Raw genomic sequence first — 12,564 nt, 5'->3', positions numbered from 1 at the left:
CCAAGGTTGTCTCTGAGCCTCACATTGGTCACCAGCCCTTCCCTGTTGGTGAGAACAAGGTCCAGCATAGCACATTTTCTTGGTGGTTCCTCTACCATTTGGAGGAGGAAGTTGTCATCTATGCAACCCAGGACCATCCTGGATTGCTGGTGCCTTGCTGTGTAGTCCCTCCAGCAGATGTCAGGGTGGTTGAAATCACCCATGAGGACCAGGGCTTGTGACCTGGAAGCTGCTTCTATTGGCCTGTGGAGGGCCTCATCTGCTTGGCTCTGCTGGTCAGGTGGCCTGTAGCAGACCCCTACAATACATTTCCTTCCCCTGTCTTGCCTTTAATTTTAACCCATACACTCCTAACCAGCTCCTCAGCCTTCCCCAGGTGGAGCTCCACCGATTCCAGCTGCTCACTGACATAGACCAGATTGTTTTGGAAAACAAATCTTATGGTAGGTATCTCTCTAATAGGATTCCTTAGAATGATCATTACTTTCCTTTTTACACCCAATTGTGATTTATTTATATTTTACTACTTTCTGCTGAAGATCTGTGAAAAAGTTTGTAAAAGCATACCCTAAAACTACCTCATGGGGTCCCCAGGAGGCCTTTGGGTTCTGCAGGAGAGCTGAGCTCCTCTGCTCAGCATGTGTGAGAGAGCCAGAAGCAAGGGGTGGGAATCTAGGGAACCTCCACCCCTCTTGGGCCAGGCTGCAACCCACACACACACCCTGACATTGCAGGGGTGGTGATCTGTGATGTGAGGGACTGGCAACAGCCACATCAGCCTGAGCATGACCAGCCCTGACCCACAGAGGAGCCTCAGCATTGCCCCATGCACCCCAACACCTCAGCCCAGGGAAGGACCTTTGCTGAGGAGGAGCTGTTCCCTTCTGCTTGCTGCAGCTTCATTGCCATGCATTCATGAGGGGCTTCATTCCTGCTCCCTCCATTACATGTCCCCATTTCCCTCCACCAACATCTACAATGACAATAAAGCAGAGAGCACAAGACAATGCAGAAGGTACTGCCTGGGTGTCCTAGAGCAGACAACCTGTCCCCAGGCAGCTGGGCTGGGCTGGGCTGAGCTTGGGCTGTTGCCAGGAGCCCAGCCAGCTGCCCCATGCCTGCCCTCCTCAGCTGCACAGGGGCACACAGCTCTGACCAAAGGCTTGTGGCTGGAGAGAAGGACATCACCAGCCCAGGCTGCTGGACACCACTGCTGGCCCTGTGGCATGCACAGGCCTGGGGCAGGGGCTCCCTGCAGTGCTGTGGCTCTGCAGCAGAGCTTTGGTGTTGTGCAGGAGCAGGAGGTGAGCAGGCTGCAGGACGTAGGCCTTGTGCTTGGCCAGCCAGGACACCTCTGCCTTGCTGACCTTGGCCTCCTGCTCCTCAGAGCCATCCTCAGAGCTCTCCTCCAGCAAGGACTCCTGCACCACCAGCTGAAACCTGATGCTGGGGGTGGGGTTGGCTTGCAGCCAGGATCATACACTCATAGAATTGCTTTACTTGGGAAACACCTTTGGACGCCAACCATTACCTAACTCTACCAAGGCTGGTGCTAAACCATGGCCCTCAGCACCATATCTCTGCCTCTTTGAAACCCCTGCAGGGATGGGGATTCAACCTCCTCCCTGGGCACCCTGTGCCAGTCTCTGGGAACACTTGCGCTGAAGAAGTTTATTGTTAAGTGCAACTTAAGCCTCCCTTCATGACCCTTGACAGTATTTCCTCTCAGCCTGTCGATGTGTGGGGAAGAGACCAAACTCCACTTGGCTCCAACCTCCTTTCATAGACCTATAAAGAACCAGAACCTCTCCTCTCAGCATCTTTGTTCCACACTAAGCAATCTCCTTGGCTGCTCCTCACCAGAACTGTTCTGCAGACCCTCCTGTTAAATGGGCTTCTCATGATGCTCTTTCTGGCAGATGAGACCTCCCCTGGTCACCTCCCAGGTGCCACCTTTCCTGCAGCTGGGGCTTGAGGGAATTGCAGTGAGATCATTCCCTGAGTATTGAGTGTCTCAGTCCTGGCCAGGGACCCCATATCATAGTGGGACACCCACCTGGGTGCTGGGGTGGTACTTGCAGCTGACCTCCCCTACTACTTGTGAGAGGTGGAGAAAGACTCAAAGGGAAGCCTTTGTCAGGAGAAGAGGAGGCTGAGCAGAGACCTGGCTCTCTAGGGCTCCATGAAAGGAGGCTGGAATGAGCTGGGTCCTGATATCCTCTCTCACATAACAACTGATAGGATGAGAGGAAATGGTCTCAAGTTCCCCAGGGGCACTGCAGGTTGGACAACAGCTGCTTGGCTGCAGCAGACTTGGAGGTCACTCAGCACTGGCTTCAGGGAAAAGAACTTCAGGGAAAGGAGAGGAAAAGTGAAAGCAACACAAATCCCACAGGGACTGCACAGGCTCTTGTGCCACACTTCATTGCCATGCAAGGGAGATGCCAAAGCTGCCAGAAATCTGCTCCAGGCCCTAACCAGGGACCCTCTGCCAGCACCCACACACCTGTGGCACCCAGCACCGGGGCTAGAGGAAAGGCCTGGACAGGGCTCACAGGGTCTGCCCTAGGGGGCTCACCTGTGGGGAGAGGGGCAGAGAGAGTCTGGCACCCAGCCTCTGATGGCACTCAGCTGCCACTAGAACCCATCCCTGCTAGCACTGTCCATGCTGGCATCCATCTCTGCTGGAACCCTCCCTGCTATCACCCTCCTCTGCTAGGACCTACCCCTGCTGCTGCCTATCCCTCGATAGCAGAAAGCCCCAGGCAGGTTTTCACAGGGTTTGTACTCTGCTCAGGTTTCGTTTTCAGTAGTCTCCACCTCCCACGGTCACAGGAAGCAGGAAATGTCAGTTTCCATCCAGCACCTCCCAACACAGCCCAGCCCTGCTTCATTTCCCACAGCCCTCGGAGGTGCCAGCACCCAGATCCGTCAACAGCTCCGTCCCAGGGACATCACTGCTCAGTATTGTGGTAAGGACGCTCCCATCTCCGCAGCCCCCTGCAGGAAGCTTCTGCTGCTGCTGTGCCGCTGGGACAGGGGGGAGACGAGAAACGGACTTCTCCTGGGATGTCTCCACCTTTAGCGGCTGGGAAGCACAGGGTGACTTTTGCTGGCTTGCAGCTGACCTCTTCTGCTCTTTGTCTTCCTGAGAGGTGGAGAGAGAAAGGCTGAAAGGGAAACCTGGACACGGTGCAAACTGTGAAACCTGCCTGGGACATTGTGCTTCTTAAAGCTGGGGCTGCTTTGTGATTGACACTGAATGCTAAGTTTGGGCAGAGAGGAGACCACCTGGGGTAGTCTTTCACAGAGGAACAGGAGGCTGAGCACAGACATTCTGGCTCTCTACGGCTCCATGAAAGGGGGTTGGAATGAGCTGGGGCTTGGTCTTGTCTCCTTACTAACAAGTGATAGGATGAGAGGAAATGGTCTCAAGTCCCCCAGGAGCACTGCAGGTTGGCCAACAGCTGCTTGGCTGCAGCAGACTTGGAGGTCACTCAGCACTGGCTTCGGGAAAAAGAACTTCTGGGAAATGAGAGGAAAAGTGAAAGCAACACAAATGCCACAGGGACTGCACAGCTGCCATAAAGGGGAGATGCCAAAGCTGACAGAACTCTGCTCCAGCCCCTAAACAGGGACCCTCTGCCACCACCCAACCAGGGACCTTCAACCAGCACCCATACACCAGTGGCACCCAGCACTGGGACTGGAGGAAAGGCCTGGACTGGGCTCACAGGATCTGCCCCAGGGTGCTCACCTGTGGGGAGAAGGGCAGAGGGAGTCTGGCACCCAGCCTCTGCTGGCACTCAGCTGCCACTAGGACCCATCCCTGTAGCACCCATCTCCTGCTAGCACCCCCCCTGCTAGCACCCACCTCTGCTAGGACCTACCCCTGCTGCTGCCTATCCCTGCTATTGCCACCCATGCTAGCACCACTGTTGCCACAGCAGCCTCACAGCACCTCCTGCCTCCCCTGCATCCTAACACTCAGTACAGGGCAGACTCTGGTGGTGGGGAATGTGGATGATGGATTCCACAGCAGAGGGGTAGAACTGAGGAGCATTTCCAGGATACTCTAAGTGGTCTCTTTCTGTTCCCAAACTGAACATTCACTTGCATTTCACAGGAAGTAGGAGAGGTCAGCTTGGATCCAGCACCTCAGGATATAAGGCATCCCTGCTGTGCTTCATACTGCCCTTGTGGGAGGTGCCAGCAGGCCAGCTCCAATACAGGCTGGGTCATAGCAACATCAGTGATGGCAATAATGGTAAGGACTCTGCAATCTCCACAACCCTCTGCAGGCAGCTTCCTGCAACAATGTGCTGCTGAGACAGAGGGGAGGGGAGGAACAGGGCTTGTCCCGGGATGTCTCCAGCTTGCAGCAGCAGGGAGGCACAGCCTGACTCTTGCCTGAGCCAAGCCCTTGCCATGGCAGCAGCCATCACAGGCAGGGTGTAGTGGCAGCTGGGACTCTGCCCTCCAGGCACAGGTGCTGAGCCCAGTTCTCTTCCTCTCTCCTTGCAGATATCGAGTAGTTCTGTAAGTAGGAGCCTGGTGAGGCCTTGGCTGGCATCCTGGGGGAGTTGAGGAGTGTTGGGGTTTGGTGGGACCTGTTCTGCCACCTCCTCACCCTCCCTCCATGGTGCCATTAGCAGAAGCAGTTTGAGGCAATGAAGTTTCTGCTGCACAAGAGCATCCCTGGCCATGGGGAGGTCTTTGATGATGTGCCAGAGAGAGAACTGCAGCCTGGGGACATTGTGCTCTACCCCATAGAGAACTCTGTCTCCGTTTGCTCCCTCTTCAAACACGCAGCTGTCTACCTTGGGGATGGAGAGGTCATACACTTCCAGGGTAAGTGCCTGAGCCCTGGGCCGTGTCTGTGACATGGTGGAGCCTGGGCCAGGGCAGTGGTGGCTCTTGGTTTTCCAGGAAGCACTGGTGAGGGTAACACTGCTTGGATCAGCAAGAAAGGCTTCCAGGCCATGAAAAAGGCACTAGGGAAATGCCAGATTTACAGGAAGAGAGGAGAGATCGACCTCAATGACTTCCAAAGCAAAGCCCAGGAGGCGATGAACAGGGGAACCAAGTATCACCCAGGCACCACCAACTGCATCCACTTTGCCCTCTGGCTTCTGGGCTTAGAGGACTTCTACTTGCAGCTGGTGAGCATGGAGCTTGGTATCCTGGCTGTGGTGTGATGGTTTCTGCACCCACAGCCAGCCCTGCCTTTGCATCCTGAACCAATTCCCCCTCAGGCTGGCCCACAGGTGGTCCCAGCAGTGCAGGGGCCATAGGTGAGGACAGACATGTCCTCTGTGCATGGAAACCTTTCTCTTGCAGGTGGAAATCCCAAAGGAAGATGGCAAAGAAGAGGCCGTGAGTATCCCAAGTGTCAGCCCTCCCTGGCACGGACATGGGGTCCCTGGGAAGGCTTGGAGGCCATCAAAGGGGACTGGGATCCCTGAGAGGGATGCAGTGACCCCAAAAGGAGGAAGAGTCGTGGGGTTCTGGGAAAGCAGCACCACAGACAGGGCTGTGTGGTGCCTGGGACATAGGGAGGGGTCCCCATGGGCACAGGATTTCCCTGGAGGGATTGAGTCCTTCATAAAAGGCTGCTGGGCCATCAACAGTGTCAGAGGCCCCAGGAGGCTTTTAGAGTCCCCAGGATGGCTATGCTCCCATTGTTGGCGATGCCAGCAGCCCAGCTCTGTCAGCAGCTCTGTCTCAGAAGCATCACTGCTGGGTACCACTGTAAGGACTCTTCCATGGCCTCAGCACTCTGCAGGCAGCTGCCTGCAATGGTGTCCCTCTGGGAAAGGGGGCAGGGGAGGAACAGGGCTTGTCCCTGGATGTCTCCAGCTTGCAGCAGCAGGGAGGCACAGCCTGACTCTTGCCTGAGCCAAGCCCTTGCCCTGGCAGCAGCCATCACAGGCAGGGTGTAGTGGCAGCTGGGACTCTGCCCTCCAGGCACAGGTGCTGAGCCCACTTCTCTTCCTGTCACAGAAGCACAGAATCAGCCAGGTTGGAAAAGACCTCAGAGATCATCAAGTCCAACCTCTCTCCTTGCAGATATCGAGCAGTTCTGTAAGTAGGAGCCTGGTGAGGCCTTGGCTGGCATCCTGGGGGAGTTGAGGAGTGTTGGGGGTTGGTGGGACCTGTTCTGCCACCTCCTCACCCTCCCTCCATGGTGCCATTAGCAGAAGCAGTTTGAGGCAATGAAGTTTCTGCTGCACAAGAGCATCCCTGGCCATGGGGAGGTCTTTGATGATGTGCCAGAGAGAGAACTGCAGCCTGGGGACATTGTGCTCTACCCCATAGAGAACTCTGTCTCCGTTTGCTCCCTCTTCAAACACGCAGCTGTCTACCTTGGGGATGGAGAGGTCATACACTTCCAGGGTAAGTGCCTGAGCCCTGGGCTGTGTCTGTGACATGGTGGAGCCTGGGCCAGGGCAGTGGTGGCTCTTGGTTTTCCAGGAAGCACTGGTGAGGGTAACACTGCTTGGATCAGCAAGAAAGGCTTCCAGGCCATGAAAAAGGCACTAGGGAAATGCCAGATTTACAGGAAGAGAGGAGAGATCGACCTCAATGACTTCCAAAGCAAAGCCCAGGAGGCGATGAACAGGGGAACCAAGTATCACCCAGGCACCACCAACTGCATCCACTTTGCCCTCTGGCTTCTGGGCTTAGAGGACTTCTACTTGCAGCTGGTGAGCATGGAGCTTGGTATCCTGGCTGTGGTGTGATGGTTTCTGCACCCACAGCCAGCCCTGCCTTTGCATCCTGAACCAATTCCCCCTCAGGCTGGCCCACAGGTGGTCCCAGCAGTGCAGGGGCCATAGGTGAGGACAGACATGTCCTCTGTGCATGGAAACCTTTCTCTTGCAGGTGGAAATCCCAAAGGAAGATGGCAAAGAAGAGGCCGTGAGTATCCCAAGTGTCAGCCCTCCCTGGCACGGACATGGGGTCCCTGGGAAGGCTTGGAGGCCATCAAAGGGGACTGGGATCCCTGAGAGGGATGCAGTGACCCCAAAAGGAGGAAGAGTCGTGGGGTTCTGGGAAAGCAGCACCACAGACAGGGCTGTGTGGTGCCTGGGACATAGGGAGGGGTCCCCATGGGCACAGGATTTCCCTGGAGGGATTGAGTCCTTCATAAAAGGCTGCTGGGCCATCAACAGTGTCAGAGGCCCCAGGAGGCTTTTAGAGTCCCCAGGATGGCTATGCTCCCATTGTTGGCGATGCCAGCAGCCCAGCTCTGTCAGCAGCTCTGTCTCAGAAGCATCACTGCTGGGTACCACTGTAAGGACTCTTCCATGGCCTCAGCACTCTGCAGGCAGCTGCCTGCAATGGTGTCCCTCTGGGAAAGGGGGCAGGGGAGGAACAGGGCTTGTCCCTGGATGTCTCCAGCTTGCAGCAGCAGGGAGGCACAGCCTGACTCTTGCCTGAGCCAAGCCCTTGCCCTGGCAGCAGCCATCACAGGCAGGGTGTAGTGGCAGCTGGGACTCTGCCCTCCAGGCACAGGTGCTGAGCCCACTTCTCTTCCTGTCACAGAAGCACAGAATCAGCCAGGTTGGAAAAGACCTCAGAGATCATCAAGTCCAACCTCTCTCCTTGCAGATATCGAGCAGTTCTGTAAGTAGGAGCCTGGTGAGGCCTTGGCTGGCATCCTGGGGGAGTTGAGGAGTGTTGGGGGTTGGTGGGACCTGTTCTGCCACCTCCTCACCCTCCCTCCATGGTGCCATTAGCAGAAGCAGTTTGAGGCAATGAAGTTTCTGCTGCACAAGAGCATCCCTGGCCATGGGGAGGTCTTTGATGATGTGCCAGAGAGAGAACTGCAGCCTGGGGACATTGTGCTCTACCCCATAGAGAACTCTGTCTCCGTTTGCTCCCTCTTCAAACACGCAGCTGTCTACCTTGGGGATGGAGAGGTCATACACTTCCAGGGTAAGTGCCTGAGCCCTGGGCCGTGTCTGTGACATGGTGGAGCCTGGGCCAGGGCAGTGGTGGCTCTTGGTTTTCCAGGAAGCACTGGTGAGGGTAACACTGCTTGGATCAGCAAGAAAGGCTTCCAGGCCATGAAAAAGGCACTAGGGAAATGCCAGATTTACAGGAAGAGAGGAGAGATCGACCTCAATGACTTCCAAAGCAAAGCCCAGGAGGCGATGAACAGGGGAACCAAGTATCACCCAGGCACCACCAACTGCATCCACTTTGCCCTCTGGCTTCTGGGCTTAGAGGACTTCTACTTGCAGCTGGTGAGCATGGAGCTTGGTATCCTGGCTGTGGTGTGATGGTTTCTGCACCCACAGCCAGCCCTGCCTTTGCATCCTGAACCAATTCCCCCTCAGGCTGGCCCACAGGTGTCCCAGCAGTGCAGGGGCCATAGGTGAGGACAGACATGTCCTCTGTGCATGGAAACCTTTCTCTTGCAGGTGGAAATCCCAAAGGAAGATGGCAAAGAAGAGGCCGTGAGTATCCCAAGTGTCAGCCCTCCCTGGCACAGACATGGGGTCCCTGGGAAGGCTTGGAGGCCATCAAAGGGGACTGGGATCCCTGAGAGGGATGCAGTGACCTCAAAAGGAGGAAGAGTCATGGGGTGCTGACCCCAGTTCTCTTCCTGTCACAGAATCAGAGAATCAGCCAGGTTGGAAATGACCTCAGAGATCATCAAGTCCAACCTCTCTCCTTGCAGATGTGGAACAGTTCTGTAAGTAGGAGCCTGGTGAGGCCTTGGCTGGCAGCATGGGGGATTTGGGGGGCGTTGGTGTTTGGTGGGACCTGTTCTGCCATCTCCTCACACTCTCTCCATGGTGCCGTTAGCAGAGGATGTATAATGCCATTCAGTTTCTGCTGCGCAAGAGCATCCCTGGGCATGGGAAGGTCTTCGACAAAGTGCCAGAGGCAGAAATGCAGCCTGGGGACATCATTCTTGTCCCCATGCAAGATAAGAACCTCCTTTACTGCCTCTTCAAACACGCAGCTGTCTACATCGGGGATGGAGAGCTCATACACTTCCAGGGTAAGTGCCTGAGCCCCAGGTCATGTCTGTGATATGGCAGAGCCTGGGTCAGGGCAACAGCAGCTCTTGGTTCTGCAGAAATCTCTGGTCAGGGTAGCAATGGTCAGATCAGCAAGGAAGGCTTCCAGGCCATGAAAATGGCAACACGGAATTACCAGATCTACCGGAAAAGAGGAGGGATTGACCTCAATGACTTCCGTAGCAAAGTCAAGGAGGCAATGCACAGCGAAGCTGAGTATCACCTAGGCACCAACAACTGCATCCACTTTGCCCTCTGGCTTCTGGGCTTGGCAGACTTCTACAGGAAACTGGTGAGCATGGAGCTATCATGGCTGTGGTGTGATGGTTTCTGCACCCACAGCCCCTCCTGCCCTTGCATCCTGATCCGAGACCTCCTCAGGCTGGCCCATAGGTGGTAGGGACAGTGGTGGGGCTAGTGGTGGGGACAGCCAAGCCCCCTATGCATGGACACCTTTCTCTTGCAGGTGGAATTCCACGAAGAAGTTGACAAAGAAAAGGCTGTGAGCATTCCCAGGGTTAGTCCTCCTTGGTAGGCCACCTGGGTCCCTGGGAATGGTCTGGAGCCATCTCTGGGCCAGTGGTGGGGACAGTCAAACCCTCTGTGCATGGACACATTTCTCTTGCAGGTGGAAATCTCTGATGAAGATGGCAGAGAGGAGGCCATGAGTATCCCCAGTGACAGCCCTTCCAGGCAGGGCTCTGGTATCCCTGGGACAGCTGCAGTGTTGTCAAAGGTGCCTGGGGTCCCTGGGAGAGTGCATGGACCCAAAGAACACTGAGGTCCCCAACAGGGCGGTGACATCTCCAAGTACACTTAGGTCCATGTGGGGGATGGGTCCCCATCAGGACTGGGAGGGCCAAGAGAGGGCTGAGTCACCAGTAGGGATGGAGTCCCCAAAGAAAGATGGGTTCCTCTGGAGGGTCATAGGGTCCTGGGAAAGCAGGGTCACAGACAAGGCAGTGGGGTCCCTGGGAGGGCTTTCCTGTCCCCAGGAGGCCTTTGGGTTCTCCAGGAGTGATGAGCTCCTGCTGCCAGCATTAAGAGCAGACCCAGCAGAAAGCAGTGGGATGGATGCAAGGACCCCAATAGCACTGAGGTCCCCAAGACTTCTCCAAGTAGGCTTACATCCATGGGGTGGCTGGGTCCCCATCAGGACTGGGAGGGCCAAAGGAAGGCCTAGTCACCAGCAGAGATGGGGTCACCAAGAAAGATCTGGGTGGCTCTTGAGGTTCTGGGATAGCAGAGTCACAGACAAGGCAGTAGAGTTCCTGGGAAGGAGGGTTACCAAGTAAGACTCTGTGGTCCCAAGGAGGACTGAGTTTTCCAGGATGGACTGGGACCTTCAGAAGGGCCTACTGGGCCCTCAGCACACATGGGGTGTCTGGGAGGGATGGAGTCCCCAGGACCCAGGAGGTCCTTGGGGTCCCCAGTAGAGCTGGGCTCCAAAATGCCACTGTTGGTGGGGACCCAGAAGCATGGTGTGGGAAGGGCACGGTAGGCAATCTGGGGACAATCCATCCCTCTTGGGCCAGGCTGCAGCCCACACACCCTCCTGACGTTGCAGGGGCAGTGATCTGTGATGTGAAGTAATGGCAACAGCCAGAACAGCCTGAGCATGACCAGCCCTGACCCACAGAGGAGCCTCAGCATTGCCCCACGCACCCCAATGCCTCACCCCAGGGAAGGACCTTTGCTGAGGAGGAGCTGTTCCCTTCTGCTTGCTGCAGCTTCATTGCCATGCATTCATGAGGGGCTTCATTCCTGCTCGCTCCATTACATGTCCCCATTTCCCTCCACCAACATCTACAATGACAATAAAGCAGAGAGCACAAGACAATGCAGAAGGTACTGCCTGGGTGTCCTAGAGCAGACAACGTGTCCCCAGGCAGCTGGGCTGGGCTGGGCTGAGCTTGGGCTGCTGCCAGGAGCCCAGCCAGCTGCCCCATGCCTGCCCTCCTCAGCTGCACAGGGGCACACAGCTCTGACCAAAGGCTTGTGGCTGGAGAGAAGGACATCACCAGCCCAGGCTGCTGGACACCACTGCTGGCCCTGTGGCATGCACAGGCCTGGGGCAGGGGCTCCCTGCAGTGCTGTGGCTCTGCAGCAGGGCTTTGGTGTTGTGCAGGAGCAGGAGGTGAGCAGGCTGCAGGATGTAGGCCTTGTGCTTGGCCAGCCAGGACACCTCTGCCTTGCTGACCTTGGCCTCCTGCTCCTCAGAGCCATCCAAAGGCTCCTCAGAGCTCTCCTCCAGCAAGGACTCCAGTACCACCAGCTGAAACCTGACGCTGGGGCTGGGGTTGGCTTGCAGCCAGGATCATAGGCGAGTGCAGTCTAAGGGGTAAAGACTGAAGCAAAGAAGGCATTCAGCAACTCTGCTTTCTCTGCATCCTCTGCTCTCAGGACTGTGCTTTGATTGGAGATAAATTAACAAGGTGGGAATTATGAAAATATAGTGATCTTTATTTTCCTGAAAAATTATGCACCCCAAAATTATGTACAAAACTTGTTGCATTTTATTTACAGGTTCTATTTGGTCAGGAATTCTACAAGAATGTTTATGGGCAACTTTAGTTCAATTTAGAGAATTCAGAAAATGGAAAAAGCTAAGCCACAAAATAGCTTTACCCCACTTATAAAATCAGAGGCAGTCATAGAGTCATAGAATTGCTTTAGTTAGGAAAGCCTTTTGAGATCATGGGATCCAACCATTACCTAACGTCCAAGGCTGCTGCTAAACCCACGGCCCTCAGCACCACATCTCTGACTCTTTGAAACCCCTGCAGGGATGGGGATTCAACCACCTCCCTGGGCAACCTGTGCCAGTCTTTGGGAACACTTTCAGTGAAGAAGTTTCTTCTACTGTCCAGCCTAAAGCTCTCCTGGTGCAACCTGAGGTCATCTTCTCTCAGCCTATCCACTTGTGGCGAAGAGACCAAACCCATCCTGGCTCCAGCCTCCTTTCAGAGAGCTGTAGAGAGCCAGAAGCTCCCCCCTCATCCATCTTTCTCCAGAATGTCACAGTCCAAACAGTGGACTCGTGATGGTTCATTAGTGTGGTCTTAATGTGCAAACAACTCAGGTGACTCATGCCAGGGGGTTCACTTCTATCAACAGCAAAACTTTATTGTTTACTGTTACAGTGTGGTTAGCTGAAATTCCCATCCCACATGAACAATAACCAGGCTAACTCAGTCCAGAAGCAAATGAAACTGTAATTACAGGCAAAACTACAATCTATAATGAAATGCAATGAATATTTACAAATATGTACAATCAAGAGAAAAACACAACAAAGCCCCCTGGCCCCAGAGGGGCTCTGCTTCTGCCCTCCCTCCCCCGCCTTCCCCAGACCCCCCTGGCAGAGGGAAGAAAGCCAAAAAGCAGAGAGGCTGTTCATCTTAGCTCGTCAAGGTCAGTAGGCTGTGTGTGTGTTATCTCCCAAAGCCAGCAGACTGCTCAGCAGAGAAACGCCAGACAGAAAGACAGAGAGAGACTGCCCCTACCTTGTTTTGAGTACTGACTCTTA

At 55.2% G+C, this 12,564-nt stretch overlaps 1 protein-coding gene across 1 annotated transcript; it reads left to right on the top strand.

Moving 5' to 3' along the window:
* The first annotated feature begins 2,911 nt into the window (after positions 1-2,911).
* LOC128972010 (uncharacterized) lies at positions 2,912-11,003 on the top strand. Its single transcript, XM_054387774.1, has 20 exons — positions 2,912-2,972; positions 4,127-4,267; positions 4,525-4,539; positions 4,653-4,851; positions 4,930-5,162; positions 5,341-5,376; positions 6,004-6,084; positions 6,198-6,396; positions 6,475-6,707; positions 6,886-6,921; positions 7,549-7,629; positions 7,743-7,941; positions 8,020-8,252; positions 8,430-8,465; positions 8,624-8,704; positions 8,818-9,016; positions 9,095-9,327; positions 9,502-9,552; positions 9,664-9,771; positions 10,603-11,003. The coding sequence occupies exons 2-20, from the start codon at positions 4,256-4,258 to the stop codon at positions 10,609-10,611; spliced, it is 2,274 nt and encodes a 757-aa protein (XP_054243749.1). The 5' UTR covers positions 2,912-2,972; positions 4,127-4,255; the 3' UTR covers positions 10,612-11,003.
* The last annotated feature ends 1,561 nt before the right edge of the window (positions 11,004-12,564 follow it).

This window comes from Indicator indicator, chromosome 16 (genome assembly GCF_027791375.1).
Source record: "Indicator indicator isolate 239-I01 chromosome 16, UM_Iind_1.1, whole genome shotgun sequence".
Lineage (NCBI taxonomy): Eukaryota > Metazoa > Chordata > Aves > Piciformes > Indicatoridae > Indicator > Indicator indicator.
Note: the sequence above shows the minus strand (reverse complement) of the source record. Positions and strands in the feature narration are given on the sequence as shown.

Bases quoted from the DNA above. Each gene is read 5' to 3' on its own strand.
- LOC128972010 (XM_054387774.1), top strand. The intron at 6,397-6,474 runs GTAAGTGCCTGA...TTGGTTTTCCAG, and splicing joins AGAGGTCATACACTTCCAGG to GAAGCACTGGTGAGGGTAAC. The intron at 8,466-8,623 runs GTGAGTATCCCA...TTCCTGTCACAG, and splicing joins AAGATGGCAAAGAAGAGGCC to AATCAGAGAATCAGCCAGGT.